At 43.3% G+C, this 25097-nt stretch overlaps 1 protein-coding gene across 2 annotated transcripts in view; it reads right to left on the minus strand.

Annotated features, from left to right (window-relative positions):
* Positions 1–9864: 9864 nt before the first annotated feature.
* Positions 9865–25097, minus strand: part of COL6A3 (collagen type VI alpha 3 chain) — a 69190-nt gene continuing 53957 nt past the window's right edge. For both annotated transcript variants that reach the window (XM_061188847.1, XM_061188840.1), the window contains 4 exons: positions 23529–23792; positions 22397–22495; positions 11403–11567; positions 9865–10656 (listed from right to left, as the gene is read on the minus strand). In XM_061188847.1, coding sequence (XP_061044830.1) covers positions 10616–10656; positions 11403–11567; positions 22397–22495; positions 23529–23792 — 569 coding nt within the window. In that variant the 3' untranslated portion in view covers positions 9865–10615. The remainder of the gene's footprint in view (positions 10657–11402; positions 11568–22396; positions 22496–23528; positions 23793–25097) is intronic.

The raw sequence follows: 25097 nt of genomic DNA on the forward strand, positions 1-25097 counted from the left end.
AACATGACAAGGTTGTCCACTCTCACCACTATTATTCAACATAGTTTTGGAAGTTTTAGCCACAGCAATCAGAGAAGAAAAAGAAATAAAAGGAATCCAAATTGGAAAAGAAGAAATAAAGCTGTCACTGTTTGCAGATGATATGATACTATACATAGAGAATCCTAAAGATGCAACCAGAAAACTACTAGAACTAATCAATGAATTTGGTAAAGTAGCAGGATACAAAATTAATGCACCAAAATCACTTGCATTCCTATACACTAATGATGAAAAATCTGAAAGAGAAATTAAGGAAACACTCGCATTTACCACTGCAACAAAAAGAATAAAATATCTAGGAATAAACCTACCTAAGGAGAAAAAAGACCTGTATGCAGAAAACTATAAGACACTAATGAAAGTAATTAAAGATGATACAAACAGATGGAGAGATATACCATGTTCTTGGATTGGAAGAATCAGCATTGTGAAAATGACTATACTACTCAAAGCAATCTACAGATTCAGTTCAATGCCTATCAAACTACCAATGGCATTTTTCACAGAATTAGAACAAAAAATTTCACAATTTGTATGGAAACACAAAAGACCCTGAATAGCCAAAGCAATCTTGAGAAAGAAAAATGGAGGTGGAGGAATCAGGCTCCCTGACTTCAGACTATACTACAAAGCTACAGTAATCAAGAGAGTATGGTATGGTATGGTACTGGAACAAAAACAGAAATATAGATCAATGGAACAGGATAGAAAGCCCAGAGATAAACCCACACACATATGGTCACCTTATCTTTGATAAAGGAGGCAAGAATATACAATGGATAAAAGACAGCCTCTTCAGTAATTGGTGCTGGGAAAACTGGACAGCTACATGTAAAAGAATGAAATTAGAACACTCCTAACACCATACCCAAACATAAACTCAAAATGGATTAAAGACCTAAATGTAAGGCTAGACACTATCAAACTCTTAGAGGAAAACATAGGCAGAACACCCTTTGACATAAATCACAGCAAGATCCTTTTTGACCCACCTCCTAGAGAAATGGAAATAAAAACAAAAATAAACAAATGGGACCTAATGAAACTTAAAAGCTTTTGCACAGCAAAGGAAACCATAAACAAGACGAAAAGACAACCCTCAGAATGGGAGAAAATATTTGTAAATGAAGTAACTGACAAAGGGTTAATCTCCAAAATTTACAAGCACCTCATGCAGCTCAATATCAAAAGAACAAACAATCGAATCCAAAAATGGGCAGAAGACCTAAATAGACATTTCTCCAAAGAAGATATACAGATTGCCAACAAACACATGAAAGGATGCTCAGCATCACTAATCATTAGAGAAATGCAAATCAAAACTACAATGAGGTAACACCTCACACCGGTCAGAATGGCCATCATCAGAAAATCTACAGGCAATAAATGCTGGAGAGGGTGTGGAGAAAACGGAACCCTCTTGCACTCTTGGTGGGAATGTAAATTGATACAGCCACTATGGAGAACAGTATGGAGGTTCCTTAAAAAACTAAAAATAGAACTACCATATGACCCAGCAATCCCACTACTGGGCATATACCCTGAGAAAACCATAATTCAAAAAGAGTCATGTACCACAGTGTTCATTGCAGCTCTATTTACAATAGCCAGGACATGGAAGCAACCTGAGTGTCCATCAACAGATGAATGGATAAAGAAGATGTGGCACATATATACAATGGAATATTACTCAGCCATAAAAAGAAGTGAAACTGAGTTATTTGTAGTGAGGTGGATGGAACTAGAGACTGTCATACAGAGTGAAGTAAGTCAGAAAGAGAAAAATAAATACCGTATGCTAACACATATATATGGAATCTAAAAACAACAACAAAAAAATGGTTCTGAAGAACCTAGGGGCAGGACAGGAATAAAGACACACACGTAGAGAATGGACTTGAGGACACGGGGAGGGGGAAGGGTAAGCTGGGACGAAGTGAGAGAGTGGCATGGACTTATATACACTACCAAAAGTAACATAGATAGCTAGTGGGAAGCAGCTGCATAGCACAGGGAGATCAGCTGGGTGCTTTGTGACCACCTAGAGGTGTGGGATAGGGAGGGTGGGAGGGAGACGCAAGAAGGAGGAGATATGGGGATATATGTATATGTATAGCTGATTCACTTTGTTAAAAAGCAGAAACTAACACACCATTGTAAAGCAATTATACTCCAATAAAGATGTTAAAAAAAAACTTGTCTGAACTAATAAGTAAATAAATAAATAGACTTTTTTCCCCCCTCGAATATATAGAGGCTCCACCCGTTTTTTCGTATTGTCTCACTATTTCTTTGTCTAACCTCTCCTGGAAAATTTGTGTGGATACTGGAACTTCAGCATTCCTCTTGAATTCAAACATGCTTGGCTGGTTCTCTCTGCAGCTCCCCGAATCCCTTCCACTAGATGACTTTTCGTACCAGTAGCTTGAAGGTTTTCATAGACACCTCTGATTTAAGGCAGGAAAATCCTATGTACTTTCCAGGTTGGGTCTTACTTGGAAAGTGTCACCCTTATGCACAGAGACCCTTTCCTCTTTGTTTCCCATTACCCTCTACCAGGTGTCTTTGGGCTGGAACAACTGGATTTTTAAACACTCCTTCTTCAGTGTTTCACTCTTGGGCAATTTTATGCCCGCCACGTGAGTCGCAGAATCAGGAATAGTATGAAAAGGGATCTCTGAACTGGTTCATGCTGGGCCTCAGGACCTCTGAAGGACTGTCCAGCTCTGAAGTCCTGACTCCAAACAAACAGGAAGACCCCCTGGGAATCCGATGACACTAAGAATAGCACTTCATCTCCAGGGAGAGCCAGGAGGCACACGCAGCATCAAAGGTCAGAACCCTGAACTAAAATCGGAGAAGGATGCCCCCTGGGCAGCCCCTGGACCGGGGCCTAGCAGCTCAGCACCATCAGCAGACCCCAATTTCTCCAAAAGCCACACCCAGAAGGCTGGACTCCGAGAACCTGACCAACAGCCAGGTCCAGCTGGAAATCTGAGAGCGAGGGAAATTTGGCAGCGAAATCTGAACCATTCCCTAAAAATGAATCACCGTGGGGGAGAAATATCAAACTGATCTTGAGGGTTCAGGATATGGGCTTCCTCCAGAAAGACTGGTGCCCATTCACACTCCTTGTGATTTTTTTTTAATTATGTAGAAAGTTGTAAAGGGGGTGGGGGCGGGGGGGAGGAGTAGAAGGCACTTATATTCACAAATCCAGCAAAGCTGATGAAAGGATCGAAATGTGCTAATAGTACAGTCCAAACAGATGTCTCAATGACCTGGCCTCGGAGAACCAGGCACAAGCCCAGAATGGCTAGCTTTTCTAAGTCCTCCCCTGAGCAGCTCCAGATAATGAAAAAGAGATGGGAAAACTGTCGTTAAAGGAAAAGGAAAGGAGAGAGGGACTTTCTGCCCGCTGAGAGTTTCAGAAGGTCTTAGAAAGGGACTGGGTAGGGCATGCTTTGTGCTGCAAGAAGATATGGAGCTTGAGATTAGATCCAACTTCCAGGGAAACAGCCCCTGGGGAATGACAGTGAGGGTCCCACAGGAACCAGTACACATTTGGGAGCTCAGGGAGAGCTTCTGGGTCATGGTGACTTCCTCAGATACAGCATCCATTAGGTCATAAATGGGTGAACTGGACCACTCTGACCCTCTGTTTCATCATCTAAAGAACTAGTATAGTGACCGCTACCAGACAGCACTGCCTGAGATAATGTGGGTGAAGCAGCTAGTACAGTGCCTGACACACAACTGCTACTGGGTAGAGGTAAATTGTGTTGAGATTACACCATCTTCTAGAACAGCCCAAAACCTCAGTGCATTACCCCAGTGGAAGTTTAGTTCTTGCTCACAAAATTCAAAACAGGTGTTCTTTTCTGGCAAGCCACCTCCATGCACACAGCCAGGCTGGAAGCTGTCCGACGTTGCCCCATAAAGCACTGGGTGGACCCTCGGGTCAGGGGCATGCCACAGCGCAGGCAAGGATGTGGAGACAGTGGCACCGTCTGACAAAGAACAGGTCTCAGAAAGAGGTCCACAGCTGTCTCAGGTCAGGAGTGCAGCTCAGACCACGCTTTGCTGAACACAAAGTCAGGACAGATGACCTAACATCTGTTTGGTTCTAGTTCCTTTGTGGAAATAATGTGTAAAAAACTGTACACAGACATTACATCAATTCTTGCACATTTTAGACCAAAATGTACCCAGAATCCACACTTCATTTCCTCTGCTGTTGCTCTGGTCTTGGTCACCATCGCCTGAATTTCTTCCATGGCCTCACCACCGATGTCACCACCCCATCACTGGTGTCACCGGCTCATTGCTCTGAGGTCTTGTCCACACAGAGCAGCTAGTGGATCCTGTAGAGTTCAAGGACATTCCTGTCAGTCCCTTGATGGAGCTGCTGAACGATGGCTCCATGTCACTGAGTAAAAGCCGGTAGATCGACCCGGGCCACCAATGGCCCCTGGGTCCCCGCCCTCACTTGACAGAACCCAGCCCATGGCCTTCTCCTCCAGCTGATGAACACTCTTTGCTGTAGGGGTCCCATCTGCCCTGAGCTCTCTCCTCAGTTACCCCCTTGGCTCCTCCCTCACCATCTTCAGGTGTTTTTCAAAGACTCCTTCTCAGCGAGGCCCACAGTGATCGCGATGCTGAAACATGGTGGCTGCCCCAGCACAGCACTGCCTGCCCCCTACCCCACTTTCCCTGCCCCAGAGCCTCGTCACCTCCTGCAAAAGCACGTCTACCATTTGCTGCTTCTTCATGGTCCTTGCATTCTCTCTGTCTCCCACCAGCAGAATGTAAGCCCCTCGGGGGCAGGGATCCTGTCTGGTTTGTTCAACACTTTATCCTAAAGGCCTAGAGGAACACATACAATGTGTTCAGGTGTCAAATGAATTAGTGTAACCAATTGTGTCCATTGAACAAGGCAGAATTATGTGGAAATGGGATCTTAGTGTGAGATGCAAAATCAGCCTGATTTTCCAGGGGTGGAATGAACCCATTAATGATTCTTCCACTCTATTTTATAACTAACATTGGGGTAAAATGCAACTTCAAGATTAGGGTCTAGACACTGGGAAGGGAAAGTGCTGTAGCTGGGTAGGGGACATGTCTGGTGGCCAAATGGGGTTTCTAGGACCACAGCCCTCCCTCCAGTGGTGTTTGATTCTGCACATCTGAGCATCCCTGGGTGTGGATGTAAGCTGTGGCCACAGGTGATGTGTGTGCCCTCAAGCTCTCCTAAAGTCCACATTTTCTCTTCCTGGGGACCAGCACATGCTAATTGCACAAGGGTAGGGTAAGAAACCAAGGGAATTGGAAAGGCGGCTGCGGTTATTTTTCTCCTCAGCTCTCCCCACGTCTTCATGCTTTATAGATGCATGTGTGTTGTCTGGTTCCCCCAGTAGGTCAGTTCCAGCAGAACTGCATTTCCAGAGCCTAGACCTGGATCTAGCACACGACACATGTTCAGTAAACACTTGTGGAACAAAGGAATGAAGGAAGGAAGGAAGGTGAGTGGTTAAGTACATCCACACAACACAGATTATAAAACAAATAAAATTTATGAATAGTGCAATTCGTATATAAAAATATCTTCAAGTTGAAAATAACTGTTTGATAAGGGTAATACATGGGTTTATTTTAGAAAACAAATTTAAGTGTAGGAACATTTAAAGAACATTTAAATCACCACACCAGAAACAACCACTGCTTAAATTTTGTTGTATTTGCTTTTGTTATTTTCCTTCACAAAAGGGAAATATATGTGTGTGTATGTGCACCTATATATGAAACTATCATGTTAAATATACAGATTTTTTTTAACATCATATCATATATATCAACTGATTAATGGCATCGACCATTTACCAGCATTATGATGTATTTTTTAATTAAATTTATTAGAGTATAATTGCTTTACAATGTTGTGTTAGTTTCTGCTGTACAACAAAGTGAATCAGCTATCTGTATACATATATCCCCTCTTTTTTAGTTTTCCTTCCCATTTAGGTCACCACAGAGCACTGAGCAGAGTTCCCTGTGCTACACAGTAGGCTCTCATTAGTTATCTATTTTATACATAGTAGTGTATATATATCAATCACATTAACGGCTATGTTTTTCTTTTGTTGGTGAAGCAGGATGTATGTAAGCATCCTTTTCTTGTTGGCCATTCTGATGATCTCGAATTCATTTTTGTCATTGCAAATAAAGCCATATCCTTAAACATAAATTTTTGTGCATCTCCGATTGTTTCCTTAGGATAGATTTACTGGGAGAAAAGTCATGATAACTTTAAATGCTGTTCATTTGCACACACTGCTGGATGGGGTATGGGAATGATGACCATCATGAGTGTGGTGAGGGTTCTGTGCATGTACTCATTTGTCAAAACTCATCAAGCAGCACACAGAAGTGGATGCATTTTATTGTACGTAAAGTTTAAATGTGATGGGGTGAACCAACCCCACGTGAACAGTGCAGGAAGCAAGATGCCCACCATTCCGCCCTCTCTCAGGCTTTGGTTTTCCCAGTCGAAGTGCCCCCACCGAGGGGAAGACCTGAAAACTGCTACAAGGATGGAGGGAATCTTAAGCAGCAGGGGGAAGGAAGAGGAGGGGAGACTTGAGGTCGCAGTCGGGGGAGAGGAACTTTGGGGCTGAGACAGCTTGTTAAAGGGTGTGTGTATGAAGTCAAACCATGGACATGTGATGAGCCTTCTCCCCCATTCCCTCGAGGAGCCTTCAGTCACTAACGTGTGGTGAGGCAGACTCACACACACTAGTGGGGTGCCCTGGGGTGCTGAGGTTCACTTCTAGGAAATCGAGGGGCAGGAGGAAAAGCAGTGTTCAGCCTGCACTAGAGATCTGGGGCTCAGAGCTGTCACTCATCAAGTTCCTACACGAGGCTGGTGGTGGGTGCCTGGTGGGTCCTGTTTTCCCAGGGTTGACAGCTAAGGGCCCCAGCTTAGAGCACAGTAACCACTAATGAGGTAGAACAGGGCCAAGGGAGAGGTTGCAGGGACCTTTCGAGAGCAACGAAGTGCTTATGAAGAGACCACGCTCTTCTCTCACCTCCTGGCGGGGGTGGGGAGGAAGGGACTCACTCCGTGCGGCGTCAGGAAGGGGCGTCCACTGGACCCTGTCCCTGAAGACAAAGAAACACTCAAGAGTTGGAGATGATGGTCTGAATCATTCCTTCCCACCACCACCAAGTCAGGGGCTGGAAACCAGCTCTCAACTGACCATGTTCCTGACCCCTGAACCCGCAGGACCCTTGACCCCTGGTTGAGTGGAAAGAGGGATGTGACAGTTGATGTGGCAAGGTCATGAGCGTTTCCTGTGGATTAAGTGACCCGAGAAGGTGGCTGGACTTGAGACAACTGGCTTACACTGCTCTCCAAGAGGATGCTCTCCTGCACAAAGACACCAGCACCGAGGGTCTGTGAGGAGGACAACCCCCAGTAGGGTTCTGTGAGGGGAGGAAGAGGTTCACAGAACTGCGAGGCTAGGGCCCCTCAGGTTCCGCCAGAGAACTGACATACACCCCGAGAGAGTCAGCATGGGACCCTGCCACGGAAAGGAGTCAAGGGGAGAACAGAAGCCAACAGAAAGTCAGCTCCAAGTTCACCTCTGGAGCCTGGGAAGGAGCTCCAGCCCAGATCCCCACAGACTTGGGGAATAAAAAGGAAGGTGGGAGGGAACAAGCCGTGGGCTTCTTCACTCTAATCATCCAGTACCTGCGCTGGTCTACAGGGAAAAGGCTCTGCACAGCATCTGGGATTTAAGCTTTGAAATGAATAGGACCCAGCCTGAAGATCCAGTAGTGATGGTTTTAATAACCAATGCCGACGAGGAAGTGACAGCATTCAGTTGAAATCTCTTAACTACAGCTGCTACCTTGCTGTTAACAGTGGATCAACAGATCAGAGTTGGGAACTGGTATTGGAAACCCTAAAACTGTGTTATGGGTTGAATTGTGTACCCCCCCAAAAAGATATGCTGAAGTCTTAACCTCCAGGACCTCAGGATGTGACCTTATTTGGAAATAGGGTCATTGCAGATATAGTTACATAAGATAAGGTTATACCAGAGCAGGGTGGGTCCCTAATCCAGTTTGACTGGTGTCCTTATAAGAAGATGACCATGTGAAGACAGAGGCAGAGATTGGACTCACATGCCTACAAGTCAAGGAATCATGAGAAAGTAGGAAGAAGCAAGGAAGGATTGCCCTACGGGTTTCCGAGGCAGCATGGCACTGCCAACACCTTGATTTTGGACTTCCAGCCTCCTGAGCTGTGAGAGAATAAATTTCTATTCTTTTAAGCCACCTGGTTTGTGGCACTTGGTTACGGCAGCCCCAGGACAAATGCACACGGACTGTCCCATCCACTACACCAGTGAAGCCGCCTTTCCCAATCCCCCTGCAAATGTTTCTCTGCTCCAGTGGGATGGGATGCGCTTGGCTTGACTACCCACAGCCTGAGGGGAGGCACGCAGGCCTGTTTCTGTGGAAGGGGGCTGCTCCTGTGGGGCTGGAGAGAAAAATCTCTAAGAAAGTCACAGAAGGCACATTTCCCACCCAGGCTGAGTACCTGTTTGAAAGGAATTCATGGCCATCACGGGGCTCTTGGTAGTTCCATTGGCTTGGCCTCATGCTAAAAGGGGGGTCTTTCAAAGGTGGGGAGGCAGTCAGCATGACCTAGAGGGCAGACGTGGTCCAGGAGCCCCCTGACTGTGAGAGCTTCTCAGGAGTCCTCAAAGCCATGCAATCTACCCCGGGCTGCCCTGATATTCAACCAGGCTCTCTCCATCCCGACAAGGTGCCGGTAAACTCAAATCCCCAACGTCTTGGATTGTGAAATGCTGAGTCCTCCCCCAGATTCCTGCAGATTCCAGCAGAGGGGTCCTCTGCGCACAGCATCTTCCTTCCATCTCTGCCTTTGGCTACATTCTCTGACACACCGACTCAGGGACAAAGCTCAGTTCTTCCTCCAATTGCTGTGCAGATGTGCTCGCTTTGAGCGCATTTGTGAATTTAGAAATTGCACCCAAAGATCTGGGTGGAAATCACAAGGAGTGGTCTCTGTGACTACCCAGCCTCTCCCCACCCATCTCCATGGCTCTACACACCCTCCCCCTCCTCCTCCCTCCCTCTGATCAATAGATTAACTGACAGATCCTTTCCCATCTTACATAAAACAGTTCTGTCCACGCCCAAGGTCCCTAGAGCTTGGCCAGAAGCACTTGTCAGAGTAGATGTGTTTTATCAACAAATTCAGTTTCCTTCCCAAGTGGAATTCAGGTACCACCTAAATATGTATTTATTTGTTTCTTGTGTTATTTCTGAAGACAGGAGCAAAAGGGTCTTTAAAGAAAAAAGAAACTTTATGCTTCATCTTTGAGACTCCAGAAAGGGGACTGGGGAGTCCTGGGCCAATGACATCCCGCCTCTCAGCAACTGTAGGCAAGAGCAAAGGGAACCCCCAGGAAACAATTATCTTAAAGAGGCAGGGAAGGAGGCCACATCTCTGGGACACAGCTAGAAGTTAAAGGAGAGCATGAAAGCCAGCCTGGTTCTTAAGACTAGGAAGACTCCAGGGGCCCTAAGCAAGGCACGTGACCCACCCGGCCATGGAGAGCTGGATCCACCGGGTTTCCCACTGTCGATAGAGCGCCCTTGCCCCTTCACTGGAAATCAAAGGGTGGTACCCAAGACTGTGGGCCTGAACGGACTCCAATTCCCCTCTCCTGGGGTGATTCTGACAACAGGTGCTAGGGAAACGACACAGCCAAGAACACCAAACCCACAACACTTTCAATATACTTTATTAAAAAGTTTCTTTGTATAAATTTCCTAAAAATTTTAAAATTAAAATTAACCCCCCCCCAAAATAAACAACACAGACACAACATTAGAGGAATGCCAAAAAAATCTTCTCTATTATGACTTTCTTTTCATTCTTTAATTAAGGCATTGGTCCCACACCAGTGCACAAAGATTAGGGGATTTTGCTTCCTTCTAACTAGATTGTTTGTTAGAAGCTCTAGAAAAAGGAAATTAGCTCAAAATCTAATCCAGGAAACTGGGGGGGAAATGGAAAAGTTAGACTCTTGTTTTTTCTCCATACACAGGCTTTCCATCTAAAGTCATGCTTAATTAAGAGGGGAAAAAAATGAACCAAGCAGAAGTATATAGAGTAGCTGTGAAATTGGGGGTTATTTTCTAGATCTTACACTTGCCTGTAACAGGCATAACATGAAACTCCGGAGGGAATTTGAATTTATAGGAATGTTCACATAAACACCAGCAGTGGATAACTATTACACAACGTTCAAAGTATACGATGTAATTGCCCGGAGACAAAGAGGGTTGACTCCACAGACACATTTAGCACCATATTGATAGGTCATGCAGCAGACGTTTCCTCCCAAGTTCGAGTGTAAATCAAAGCATGAAATGGTACAGTGCAAGGGAATCTATACCCAGAGCTTCTACAAAGATGACTGGCGATGGCTGACTTCTTCTTCTTCAAGAGGTATGTGTCACTGGTCGGCCACGCTTAGGTCCCAATCGCAGCAATGACTCCGGGCTTGATAAGCACTGGGCGGCGGGTGAGGGTGGAAAGGAAGAGGAAGGGAAAAGTCACATTACTGACCCAAAAGGACACTGTATTTCTCATGAAAATATCCATGGCCTCTGGCTTCCATCACCAATCTCACTTTTCAGTTCATTTCCTTCAATGGCTCCCCTGGAGCTTCTTGGCCTGGGGTTTGGGGCTCTCTGTGCCATCTGAGCCCTTTCTCTCTCCTGGCATCACCTGCCTGGCCTTTAAGCAAACCCAGGGCTCCCATTCCGCACTGGCCCCAGACTCTCTGTATAGCTGTTCTGATTTTATTACCAATCACGTTGCCCAGCATAATGGAGATATCACATGGCCTGGCGGTCAACATTATTATTTAGAGGAAGCAAGATTATTTAAAGATGAATAGACTATATAGCAGTTATTATTAATTGTTCATTATATTATTTTCCTAATAACCATGTCTGTTACAATATTTTATGAATAACAGAAACTTAGTAATATTTCTGAAGGGTGAGGAGTGGTCCACCATATGTTTCCTCATTGGCAAAAATACAAGTATACAAGTATGTTTTTAGGAAACCATAATAACTCAGAAAATTCACCCCGCGTGTTTTATTTGTACACCTTCCTCATCTGAAAATCCAATTTATCTTCTTTTTCAAATCTATCATCATCATTATCATTCAAATATCTTTAAAAGGTGAATTATTGGCCTGGATCCCTTACCTGCAAAAACCACCAACACAAAAGAAGAATCACTTACCAGGAGGGCAAACCTTTTCACATTCATCCTGCGAATCAAATCTGTTTTCATTTCCACCACAACCTCCGTACCAGAATCTCGCGCAGCTTTCAGTAACGGAATCATAGTACCATTTTAATATAAAGTCCCTGCAAGTTCCTTCTTCTTTTGGCAACTTACATATATCTTGAAGAACAAGATGGGGAAAGAGGGTTAATGAGAACATGTAAAGTTACTGTGCTCCCAGCGTGAGGGGCTGAAGGTCTCATCACAGTGCTGTCAGAGAGAGAAAACAGAAGAGTTTCCAGGAGGAAAACTTCCTTCACCTCCCCAAGCTTCAGTTTCCTTACTGTCAAATGGACATAATAATCACCTACAGATCTGAGAGCAATAAATACAATCTTATCGATGAAAGGACTTCATAAACTACACTTGGAATCCCAAATGTTGGCAATTATTATTGGATGATTTCAGATTAAATGAACTGTGTTTTCCGCTTTCCAATCACTGGGTCACTTAGTCTCCAGTTCTTTCAATGCTCAACCCCCGGAGAAGAAACCTAATTTTAAAACCTTGGAGTTTTCTACTCCTTGGCAAAATAGCAATTAAGTTCTGTCAGAATGTCATTCAAAAACAAGACTCTCCATTTCACTACAAGCCAGGTAGATTAAAAACAAAAGTCAAAGTGCAAAAAGAAAATCCTTTATGAATATGTGTGTAGGGACTTCCTTGGAGGCACAGTGGTCAAGAATCCACCTGCCAATGCAGGGGACACGGGTTCGAGCCCTGGTCTGGGAAGATCCCACATGCCGCGGAGCAACTAAGCCCGTGCACCACAACTACTGAGCCCACGTGCCACAACTACTGAAGCCCGAGTGCCTAGAGCCCGTGCACCACAGCGAAGAGTAGCCCCCGCTTGTCACAACTAGAGAAAGCCCGCACACAGCAACGAAGACCCAATGCAGCCAAAAATAAATAAATAAATAAATATTTTTAAATGTGTGTATATGCACACATGTGTCTGTGTGTGTGTAGCTACTACCTCTGTGGCCAGTCAAATTTAACAAGCCAAAAGAAGTGCTAACACTGATGCAAAATTCACAGAAGCAAAAATGTCACATAGCAAAGCCATTTTGAAGACAGAGAAGCATTATTTTTCCAGTTAAGGAAGTTTATGTTTTAAATGCATGCTTCTGATGCAGCCCAGCTGCAGAGTAAAAGCTACGTTCTCCACCACGCCTGGAAAGAAAGAAAAGTTTACAGTTCACACACAGTAAAACTTCTGTTTACAGTGTTTTCTGGCAAACTCTAGATCTGGCTGGAAAAGAGAAACATTAATATCAACTGTTATCTGAAAGTTTGAAAAACGTAAAACAAACCCCTGGAGTGGACAATGTTACATGTCTACGTGCGTAACTAACACCCGTGAATCACCGGCCCTCCCCTCACAGGGCTGACATTTCCTGGGGCCTTTCCCCCAGCTCCATGGATGGCAGGGGTGGTAGGCATCTTCAGGGATGGTTGGTACCAAGAAATAAAAGGAAAATCTAGGTCTTCAGGTCGAAAACCAAAGCTCAGGTCAACCATAATGGACCAGACTTCCAGGCACAGGATTGAGGCTGAGAATTGGTCTAAGACGTTACCTGGTGGCTCTGGGGAGGCTGTCACCCCCCCCTCCAGGAGGAAGGTGACCCCACACCTACAGCATCTCCGAGTTACAGACACTTTCAGAGGCCCAGAAGGCCAGCAGTGCTACCAAGAGCTTTTGAAGACCCAAATGAGGCCAGGATAAAATGATGACAGCTTACAAAAACAACTTTCTTCCTCTCAGATGTGCCAACGCTAGAGGAGAAGGCCTGGTTTGAAGGAATGAGGGGACTGAGCAAGGCAAGATCATTCAAGCACCAACACACATCCCTTGTTTACCGGTGGGTCCCCTGTTAGCATGGGAACTTGGCCAAATGGTCGCCTCATCCCCTCCCCTTTCTTCCCCAGAGCATCCCCCAGGGGCCCAGGTTGGTTCCACTTTGTTCCAAGTGCACCCAGTCCTGGCCATCTGTGTTTAGCTCTTTGGGTCCTACTCCCCTGTGCTCTTCTGAAGCAACAGAAGTCTCCCCAGACCCAAGGACACCCAGCCTGGAGGCAGCCCAGCAGCAGGACACTGCTCCCTGACCAACTGGCTTTTCCAACTTCCTTTGATTTTCACCTTCAGTCTCCAGTACCAAACTACGGCTCTTGCATTCTACCTCCTTTATTCCAGCAGGAGTCACTGCCAAGACCTTTAAGGTTTACTAATGGAATATAAGGACGCTACTACTCCGGACACGTAAATTCTTGGAGAACCAAGAGAAATATGTTAATGTGGGCCTCAACTTTATGCAAAGACAAAAGCCTGGGGTTCTCCATTTTTAAAGCATCAAAATGGGAGGTTTTATGTTCTTAAGAAGAGAAAGTTTTAAACTCCCATCATTTGATTTCTGAGACCCGTGTAGGCTGGACTCACCCAAGCTATGTCTACATATGCTAAAACAATGGTTTCAAAGTCTACAAAATTAAAATGTCCTATAGTCCGAAGAAGGATGGTTGGATCTCATTGAGTTTTTCCCTAGAACAAGTCTTTGGACATGACAGCTATTTGTGTTTCCCTCCAGAAAGAGTTTTCCCCTTGGGGCCCAGCCCTGGGGGAGCCTGGGGTCCTTGATCCAAGAGAAGTGTCTGGCTACACATTCATTGATTTTCTCCTCCTCATACTGAGAACCCAACCAGAGCCTAAGAGACCATGGGGAGTGAAAATTATCACCAACCTTTCCTGGTTCACTTTTGCCTAGAATAACAATGTAAATAAGTTTCATTTTATTTATTTTTTATTTTTTTATTTTTTAATAAGTTTCAGTTTAGGGCTTCCCTGGTGGCGCAGTGGTTAAGAACCTGCCTACCAACGCAGGGGACACTGGTTCGAGCCCTGGTCCAGGGAGATCCCATATGCCGCGGAGCAACTAAGCCGGTGCGCCACAACTACTGAGCCTGCGCCCTAGAGCCCAGGAGCCACAACTACTGAAGCCCGCGTCCCTAGAGCCAGTGCTCCAAAACAACAGAAGCCACTGCAATGAGAAGCCCGCACACTGCAACAAAGAGTAGCCCCCGCTCGCCGCAACTAGAGAAAGCCCGCGCGCAGCAACGAAGACCCAAAGCAGCCAAAAATACATAAATAAATTTATAAAAAATAATAATAATAATAAGTTTCATTTTAAAAGAGAGACTTGAAAGGCTGCCTGATTCAGATCCCCATCTGGTGAAACTTCCTGGTGAAATAGTCAACGGTTACTGGTCTTCAGTGAGCTTCCAAATATGAGAGGAAACTGATGTAAGCGTGATGTCTGGAAAAGCCCTGTCCAAGGAATCCCATGTTCACAGAAACCACAGGAGCCAACCTACATCCTGGAACAACAGCCATGGGGTGGAAGGCACCCAAAGAAACACAGCCTACTTTTGTAATAAAGACGTGTGTGTGTGCACATGTAATATTCATGAGAAAAAAACAGGAAAGATATGCATTGGATCATTAATGGTGGTCATAAATGGCCATCAATACTCAATACTTTGATTATGGGAATCATATTTTTCTTACATTTTTCTGTATGTTCTGAATTCTTCACAATGAATATCTATTATTTTATTACTAGAAAAAGTGTTTGAAACCAAAAACATGTTGAATTGGAAAATCTTGCCTTTTTTATCAGTTGAGATTTGTATAGTGTCTAAAAGGAGCATATTTTTTTTAGTTCTGTGATTCTAAAATTATCATTCATTATTTATTTCTTTAAACTTCTTTTTTTAATTGGGGTATAGTAGTTTTACAACGTTGTGTTAGTTTCTACTGTACAGCGAAGTGAAGTAGAGTTCCCTGTGCTATGTAGTAGGTTCTCATTGTTATCTATTTTACACATATTAGTTAGTGTATATATGTCAATCCCAATCTCCCAGTTCATCCCACCCACCCCCTTTCCCCCCTTGGTGTCCATACGTTTATTCTCTATGTCTGTGTCTCTGTTTCAAAGCAGCATTTTTAAAGGCATCAATTTGACATTTTCCAAACCAGCAAGTTATCAGTATTTAAGTTCTTTCTTAAGCAAAATTGTGGGAGCTGAGAGGAGGGGAAATGGTTTAGGCTGCAGTTGTGAATATGTGTAAATATGTTCCTCATTAGTTTAATGGTTTCAAAACAAGAAGAAGGTTTAATTGCCTTAGGATCAGACATTGTTGACACGATATAAAGTGCTTCCAAACCTCTGAAGCAGATACAATTGGCAGGAATGAATAAAACTTTCCTGTGTCTACATTTTGAGTGTGGATTGGCTCAAAAGATACCAAAGAAACTTTTTTTGTACTTTTAACTTTATTTTAAATGTAGCTGTAGTTGCATTTTAAATGTAGTTTCAGGTCTTGACCAATAGAGTTTTATTTCATAAGACTTTTATACTTCACAATTTAAAAATACCAAATGCCCTTGGAGACCCGTCATAACCCAAACATGGTAGCTGACTTAGCTACATTCTCATGCAGCAATAAACACACGGCCTTGAAGATGGCTATGTCTCTTCAAAGTAGAGAAAATATTTGTAGCCATTTAATGTACCTCAACTTGTGGGGTTAAGTTAGTCCTTTAAATTATTATCAACATAAAGTCATATATTTGCCCCATCACATCATTTTGTGGCAGCCAATGCTGTTTATTCATGGTGGAACACAGCCAAGCAAATACTGGATTTCATCAAATCTAAGATATCTTAATTTTATAGTGTACTATTGTTTTATAATCCACTAACTAAGTAAGAGAAAATGCTGCCAATAAGCCATGACATGTCATCAACTTCAAGTCACATTTCAATTTCAGAGGTACTACAATGGGGGAAATTGTACATCTTATAATCGATAAAGTAAGTAAAACATTGGTGAACTTATTTCCTTCCGAGCTGTGTAACTGACCCAGGAATGCCTGATCAGACAAAATATGGTCATTTCTACAGATTGCTAATTTCTAGGGTAAGTAAAAAAGAATGTTACACGTTGTGTTAGTTATTTTTATTCTCTTCTGCATTGAACCATTTCTTCACACATGGGTGGGCCAATAATTTAGGATTCATTCTTTAATATTGTAAAAAGTGAATTTTCTGAGTTGGTTTTTTTTTTTTTTTTTTTTTGCTGTTTAGGAACTTCAGAGTCTTAGCTTTACTAATCATATGCATGTAAAATATTCATCCAAGTCTTCTTTGGCCAAAAATGAGAAGGAGGAAGAGAGAGATGGTAACAAAAACCTAAAACCAACAATAGCAACAACACAGCATCCTCAAAACTAGCAGTCACAAAACATACTGCAAAAATGCCTAGCACAGTCAGTGCTTTTTTAAGACTGTGATAAGCACTGAAAGATTTGTTTAATTGCTGCTAACTGCCATTTTCAGGCAGCAAATGTATCTCAGAAAAGTGGGTGTGATTCCCTTAGGTGCTGAGGAAAGCAAAAAGCGGGGTGGGATTTTTCTTTTTGCAGGGCTTGTTTTGTTGAGGAAAATACAAGTATTAACCATTTAAAATGGAATCATGTAGTATTGCAAAGTCTGGAATCCTGAATGGTTAGTAATGATGCTATTGGTTTGCTGTTGTAATCAACCTTCATCTCAAGCTGAGGCCTTACTGCCACACCTCACACTCCATGTGACACAGGGCCAGGCCTCAGCTGGGGGAAAAAGAATCCCCTCACTAGGCTATCCTCCCATTACATGCCTGTGTCAAATTTCTGGTAAAGAAGTACCTATTAAAAGTGAATTTCAAAAGGGGCAAATATTAACATATGAAAACTCAAATATTAGTACTGCTGAATCTTCTCCCCCCTCATTGGATGCCATGAACCAAAGACCTTTTCATTTCACAGGATTTTTGCCCACAAATTCCTGCATAGATTCACACACTGGTCACCATGTTTCCTAAACCCCAAGTGGTAAACTATGACAAAATTCAGTTCCTAAAGACAGAATCAAAACCCAGTAAATCTTTTATTCATAGAGGTAAAAAAGCAAAGAGAAGTGTCTAGGGAATTTCCTGGCAGTCCAGTGGTTAGGACTCGGTGTTTTCACTGCTGTGGGCCCAGGTTCAATCCCTGGTTGGGGAACTAAGAGCCCGCAAGCCGCGTGCCGAGGCCAAAAAACAAAAATAGTATCTAGCATTTAAAACTAAGAAAGGAACACATCTCTGTAAGCACAAACCGTGTTTGTGCTTACAGAGATGAACTGTGATGAACTGGTGCTGGAATTAAACTGCATTCACGTCCACATATAAAAGCTAGTTTTAAAACTTATTTTTGCCTGAATTGTCTAGAAAATACATCTTTGGAGAAATAATGCATATTGTGGCAATTGATATTTAGATGTGAAATATATATACATGAAACTACTGAGGAATAATATAGTTAGTATATTTTTTTAAGTTTCTTATAAACAATGATTTGTTGTTACTCCTTTTTCTGTCTGCAAAAATATGACTATATTAAAATGTTTCACCCCCTGGAAAAAATTTCTAAGATGCCTTGATTATATGGGGGAGGGGTTGGGAGGGAGGAGGGGAAACAAGCTTCCATCTCCTAATTCTGTTTACCCATTTTCAATTTATACATTTTAAAGTAAATATCCAATTAATTTCATTCAAGAAGAGCTTTCAAAATGGTGTGTGTGTGTACACCTACATATGTTCATTTAGCAAATGTTTATTAAGTGACTTCTCTAGGCAAAGTGCTGGGTTTTTTTTTTTTTTCAAAGCGCTGTTTTGTTACTTGAAGGCTAGAGATGAATTATGCAGAAACTTGTTCTTAAAAAGAGCAAGTAAGGGACTTCCCTGGTGGTCCAGTGGCTAAGAATCCACCTTCCACAGGTTTGATCCCTGGTCGGGGAACTAAGATCCCACGTGCCGCCACAATTACTGAGTCCACGTGCCTCAACTAGAGAGAAGTCCGTGTGCCACAACTAAGACCCGACACAGCCAAAAATAAAAATAAGTAAATAAACAAAATAAACAAAAATTAAAAAAAAAAGAAGAGCAAGTAATTTATATTTTCAGGCTGACTTGAATCACTAGGGGGGAAATACACACACGTGTGTGCACACACACACGTGAAAGGGTGAAAGAACATTCAAGTCCTGGGTTTGAGGGCTCTGTACTGATCAGAAGGAAGGAGAAAGGTTTTGGACTCATCTGTATCTAACTACCACCCATCGCCTTGAAGGACACAAAAGCCCCAGTCTCAAAATCTCTTTTCTGTCTATCACATGAAGAGAGGAGACCTAAGTGTTGAAGGTCTAGATTGAAAACACCTTCGTACGTCTGAATCTGTGACTCAGTCTTAAAAAACAAGACAGCCCAGCCAGATTCTTGTTTAAAGATTGTGTTGTTTATATTAACTCAACACTGTTTATATATTCTTATCCCCTCTGGACCATACATAAGAGAACCAAAAACATCCCCAAATCTCACTGTGTAATTTATTCCTAATCATTTTCTCTCAGTGAAGCACTGAATTTGCTAGAAGATTTACTTTTCCCACACTCTGTGAGGGGTGAAGTTACCAGCAAGTGGCAAATAATATGCACAGATTTCAGGGACTTTGAAGTCAGAATGTCATCTGTCCGGACCCATATCTTTGGTGGACCTAGTAGGTCCATTGTGGCTTCTCTGAGCTCAAGCATCATGTTGGGAGGTGACTCAGGAAGGTAGCTGGGGTGTGCTAGGGCCTGCAGGGAACCCCCAGTGCAGGGGACAAAGGCTTATCCATTGTCCCTTGATTATGAGCAGAAATCAAAGGAGTTGAGAAAACTCTAATTAGAAAAGATACATGCACCCATGTTCATAGCAGCACTATTTACAATAGCCAAGACATGGAAGCAACCTAAGTGTCCATCAACAGATGAATAGATAAGGAAGACGTGGTACATACATATAATGGAATACTACTCAGCCATAAAAAAGAATGAAATAATGCCATGTGCAGCAACATGGATGGACCTGGAGATTAACGTACTAAGTGAAATAAGTCAGAGAAACACAAATACCCTATGATATCACTTATATGTGGAATCTAAAATATGACACGAATGAACTTATTTACAAAACAGAAACAGACTCACTGACAGACATAGAAAACAAACCTATGGGTACCAAAGGGGAAAACGGGCAGGGGAGGGATAAATTAGGAGTTTGGGATTAGCAGATACAAACTACTATATACAAAATAGATAAACAGCAAAGTCCTTCTGCATAGCACAGGGAACTATATTCAATATCCTGTAATAACCCATAATGGAAAAGAATATGAAAAAGAATATATATATATGTATAACTGAGTCACTTTGCTGTACACCAGAAACTAACACAACATTGTAAATTGACTATACTTCATTTTAAAAAAAAGAAATCAAAGGGGTTGAGACTTGTTTTCTTCTCCATCCCAAACCACCATGCCACATCCTTACTGCCATTTTTTTTAGCTTGAGTTAAAAATCATAGCATTAAAAGTTTTTATAAAATCTTTTTATACAACTCTTAAGTTAAAACTTAATTACCCAATCTACCATGAATTCTTGAATTGTTCCCATGAATTTATGTCAAGAGGAGAGAATTTCTTGTTTTTCTGTCAATCTTTCCATTGGAAAGGCAAAAGGAGTCTGAAAAACACATGGCTGTCTCTAACAAAGACCAATTCCTAAACTTGTTTCTAAAAGTAAACTATTTTAAAACATTTTGCAGCTCTATAAGTAGTTGGTTTTTTGACCCTTATCACACATCTGTGTATGTAATGGTTTCATAATTCCTGCATTGACTCATCATCTTCTTTCTAGTGACTCCAGATGCCACATGTCAGTATGGGTTGTGGATGAATTAAGATAGATAGATAGATAGATAGATAGATAGATAGATAGATAGATAGATAAATGTAGATGTACAGATATAGATATACCATGTATACATGGACACAGGGAAAGTCCATCAATGGAATAAAATACTATTCCAGACACTATAGAGAACAGTATGGAGGTTCCTTAAAAAACTAAAAATAGAACTACCAGATGACCCAGCAATCCCACTACTGGGCATATACCCTGAGAAAACCATAACTGAAAAAGAGTCATGTACCACAATGTTCATTGCAACACTATTCACAATAGCCAGGACATGGAAGCAACCTAAGTGTCCATCAACAGATGAATGGATAAAGAAGATGTGGCACATATATACAATGGAATATTACTCAGCCATAAAAAGAAATGAAATTGAGTTATTTGTAGTGAGGTGGATGGACCTAGAGTCTGTCATACAGAGTGAAGTAAGTCAGAAAGAGAAAAACAAATATCGTATGCTAACACATATATATGGAATCTAAAAAAAAAAAAAAAAAAAGGTTCTAATGAACCTAAGGGCAGGACAGGAATAAAGACACAGATGTAGAGAATGGACTTGAGGACACGGGGAGGGGGAAGGGTAAGCTGGGACAAAGTGAGAGAGTAGCATTGACATATATACACTACCAAATGTAAAATGGATAGCTAGTGGGAAGCAGCTGCATAGCACAGGGAGATCAGCTCCGTGCTTTGTGACCACCTAGAGGGGTGGGATAGGGAGGATGGGAGGGAGACGCAAGAGGGAGGGGATATGGGGATATATGTATATGTATAGCTGATTCACTTTGTTATACAGCAGAAACTAACACAACACTGTAAAGCAATTATACTCCAATAAAGATGTTAAAAAAAAATACTATTCTAGTAATAGAGAAGATTCCCTCTAGAAACAACTAAAAGAATCGAGAGCCCTGTGTTTCCAAGTGGCCCCAAAGAGATGGGTGTGTGGAGTCGGAATCCACCCAATTTCATTTAAACACAGATGAGATACGATGCAAACTCTACGAAAAGGATGAGGTGGAGAAACAAGGGTCACTTTAAAACTTAAACTGGAAAGAGTAAAACAGGGAATCCTTGCCAACAGCTCAAAAAATAACTTGTTGCTGCTTCTGACAATGCAGGGCATATTGAGAAAGCACAGCTGCTTTTAAATCTAGCACTGTAGGAAAGCAGCTGGGCACTCGATATATGGCTTTTGTCATAATCCGTTACAGAAATTAACAACGTAAAGAGATATGCCTTCCTTCTCCTGACTGTGGCCAATATATCAAAAACTAATGCACTGTCCCTATAATTAGTGGAAACCCTTTGCTTTGGGGTCTGTAAACCAATAAGACATCTAAATACCCTTGACTGTGGAATTAGTACCAATATCTTTTGCAGAATACTCTTAAGTAAAACATATCGGCTATTTCAATAACCAGTTTCCCACAGATGAACCATCATAGCTCATATTCCCCTGAAGGAGAGTTTACGGGTCCCCCAGAGTTCCACTGCCCAGGACAAAAGTAAGTCATAGCTGTCACTTCCAGAAACACGTCTAACTCATCATGGATTTCACATAAAATGTGCACATGCTTGGGCTCAGACACGTAGAGAATGGCAGGCTGGACTAAGCCAGGGTGTGTGCTTAGGAAATTGGGACCAGAACGTTGATCCCATGGGTCACTTCCAAACCCATTTATTTCATGGATTCCAGTCTGAATTGTCTTGTATTCTTCTAAGCAGTTTTTTATTAGATTAAATCACCAAGTGGATGAAATCCTATGCTTCGTTGCATCACAGACCACAAATCAACTCTAGTCCCAAGATGAGGCACCAGGGAAATGACTAAGGGACACATGAGTTCCTGGCTACGGCCCCCAAAGCAGCCCTCATTCAACTTTTTCTAAGATCCTGGGGACAGGCAACTTGGAATGTGCAGAATAAGCCCAGGAGGGGCCACACAGAGCCACTTCGAAACTTTCTCCATACAAGTCACTCCTGGTCTGAGAATTAGAACCCCAGCAGATTAAACTGTTCGGAAGAATGCTTTCTTAGTGCTGCAGTGGACCTGAGAGTTTCACAGCTCACCTGTTTTACTCCCAGCCAGCCGTTCTGCGCTCACCACTAGATTGATGGTTGAACTAGAAGCTGACCTCGCCGTTTGCGGAAGTGGAGGCTGAATTTTCTCTATAAAAGAAAAAGATACACCACTAATAGGTAACTCAGAAAATGAAAGGCTTAGGAACCCTATGGGACTGAGGCAGGCTTGCCGTTCTGGGTCATGTCTTATGTAAGGAGGGGCCACTGAAACGCAGAGACCCAAGAAGTCTCTACACACACTGCTTATGTCTATTGTCTGCACGTTTGATTCATCTCAACAAGCAAACAGAGGAAATTTCTGAACCTGGAAGAGATCCCCTCATTTTTCCACATAACATCTTCTGCTTCCTTCCAAGGAAGTAGAGCCCTGGGGTTGAAGGGTCTTTGGACTCAAATCTTCATGGGTTGTATGGTAACTGATGGGAATTGCCTTTCCTCAATCATAGTTCCTGGATATGAATAACTCTGGCCCACGAGAAAAGAATGGGAGCCTCCCCTCCACGTCCCAGGAACAGCAGGGGTTGAGAAGAGGCAGGGGTCGGGGTGAGGGTCCAGGAGAACTTGGGGAGGGGGCTGGGAAATCATGCAGGCCAGGCCTCAGGACAGCAAAGGAGGCACAGGGCCAACACAGCAGAGTGCAGAGGCTGAGCACGGTGAGACCAGGGGAGGGAAACGCTGGTGCCCTTTCTACAGCGCCTGTGGACGTCCCGTGGCCCCTGGGATGAGACTCCCTAAGGAGCCATGATTCAGTGGTGTTTTCTGTTCACTGACCATGGAAACATGCTTCCGACACGGGACATGGTGGGCAGCCGAGACCCAGCCAGGTTCCATGGCCATATTTCTTCCTCCCTGGGAAGGGGCTGCACTCAGGCCACATGGATCTGGTTTCCTGCATCAAGTAGCCCAGGACCCCCAAGGCAGGACAACAGTTCGCAAGGAACCCATTTTCCATTTTGTTAAGTTATCAAGTTGGGTGCAACCGAAACACACAGGATTTCATTTTAACCTTGTTGCTGCTTCAGAAAAAGGTCAGTGAATAAGCATGGTTCCCTTTATGGCCCCGTTGGATATCCCACGCAGAGATAGGTACCAACTTTCCTTAAACCAAAAGTGTACTTACTTGTACTGAAACTGCCTTGGTAGATGGCTCTGACCTGAGACCTTAGGTAACAGATCACCGTGACATGGTACGTCTGCCCAGGGAGCAGGCCCCCGACGACGTGGTCCGTGACCGTGAGGTTCTGCTTCAGAACCAGGGACTGATCGTGGGCCGAGGTGATGGTGAGGTTGTATAAATAAGGGCTGGGGGGCTCGGGCCTCTCCCAGTGGAGTTTGGCGCTGCTCCCTGTGATTTCAGACGCGTGGACCTCTCGGGCTGCCTTAACTGCAAGATAGAGTGCTGAGAGCATGAGACAAAAAATAAAACCCTAAATGACTGTAACACACAGGCCAGAGATGAACTCTAAAAGAGATGTACCAGTAGACGGTCGATCTGAAATTTAGGTGAGGCAGACAACTAGTTTCTCTTTCAAGCTCCTGAGAAATATTGATCTTGTAACCTACCAGCATATGTGAAACGTGAAATTCACAGTAATCAAAAATCTCATTGTTCATCGGCCAGGTACACAACTACCTTCTTTTTCTGGTGAAAATCTCTCTTATTAAGGAAATACTTTGAAAACGTGTGGTCCAGCGTGCTTAATTTGAAGCGTTCAAGACAGAATGAGGCCCCTAATTTAAAATATATTAAATATACATCATGGAACTTTAGGGTATGACATGAAATTCTTTCAAGGGATCCCTGCTTCTCTCTCTTCATAAAATGAAGACAATCTCTATTTTTTCAGGAGCACATACATCCTGCCTTCACTTTTCTATACAGTTTGTGACTCTATAGGAACTTCTAGCATCTTCTTTGCGGGAAAAATAACACAGTCTGAGTCCCATTAAGCCCACCAACCCCCCACCCCCGTATCTAATCCAGCCTGGAATGCATTCTTCCCAGGGGCAGTACCAGCACGTAGTTCAGTCTGTGGGGACAGAACGATCGTCTGGGCTCTAACTTTTCAATTTGCTAAACGAAACGCCCCAGGGTTGCCACAGCACGAGGCTTGGGCCTCTCCTCTATGGGTACATGCTTCACAGAGGGGACAAGACTTGCAATTACAAAGCTCCATCCAGATCTTCGGGAGTCATATTCTAAGGGAGGCGGGTCTGGCTCCAAAACTAAAGCATAGAAACATAAGCTTCACCATTTAAGAGCTGACAACAGGCTTTTTCTTTCTCTCTCTCTCACTCCCTCGATGGGGTCTAAAACCCTACGTCTACTTAGAACTCATCCCTTTAACTGAAGACAACTGCATTTCCAGGAGAGCTGGGTGGTGGCCGCCCACTGACATCCCTGAGAGAATGTGCCGCTCCCATGCTCACCCCGATGGGGGTTCGGGGCTGGAGCGGGGAGTGGGAAAATGGGCAGCAGAGGTGGCGGAGGGGTGGGTATTTCACCTGCTCTTTGCTTGGAACTCACCAGTCTCACGGGGGGGAAGAGAAAGATTGCTTTCTAATATAGAAAAAAAGGGATGTTTTGGTAATTCCATGCTCAAACCAGCACCTTTCAAAATACATCGTCTAGATGTCAGATTGCAGATCAAGGACCGTGTCTGGATTGCTTTGTAAACAGGTTTCAAGG

The sequence above is a fragment of the Eubalaena glacialis genome, chromosome 1 (assembly GCF_028564815.1).
Source record: "Eubalaena glacialis isolate mEubGla1 chromosome 1, mEubGla1.1.hap2.+ XY, whole genome shotgun sequence".
NCBI classification, from domain to species: domain Eukaryota; kingdom Metazoa; phylum Chordata; class Mammalia; order Artiodactyla; family Balaenidae; genus Eubalaena; species Eubalaena glacialis.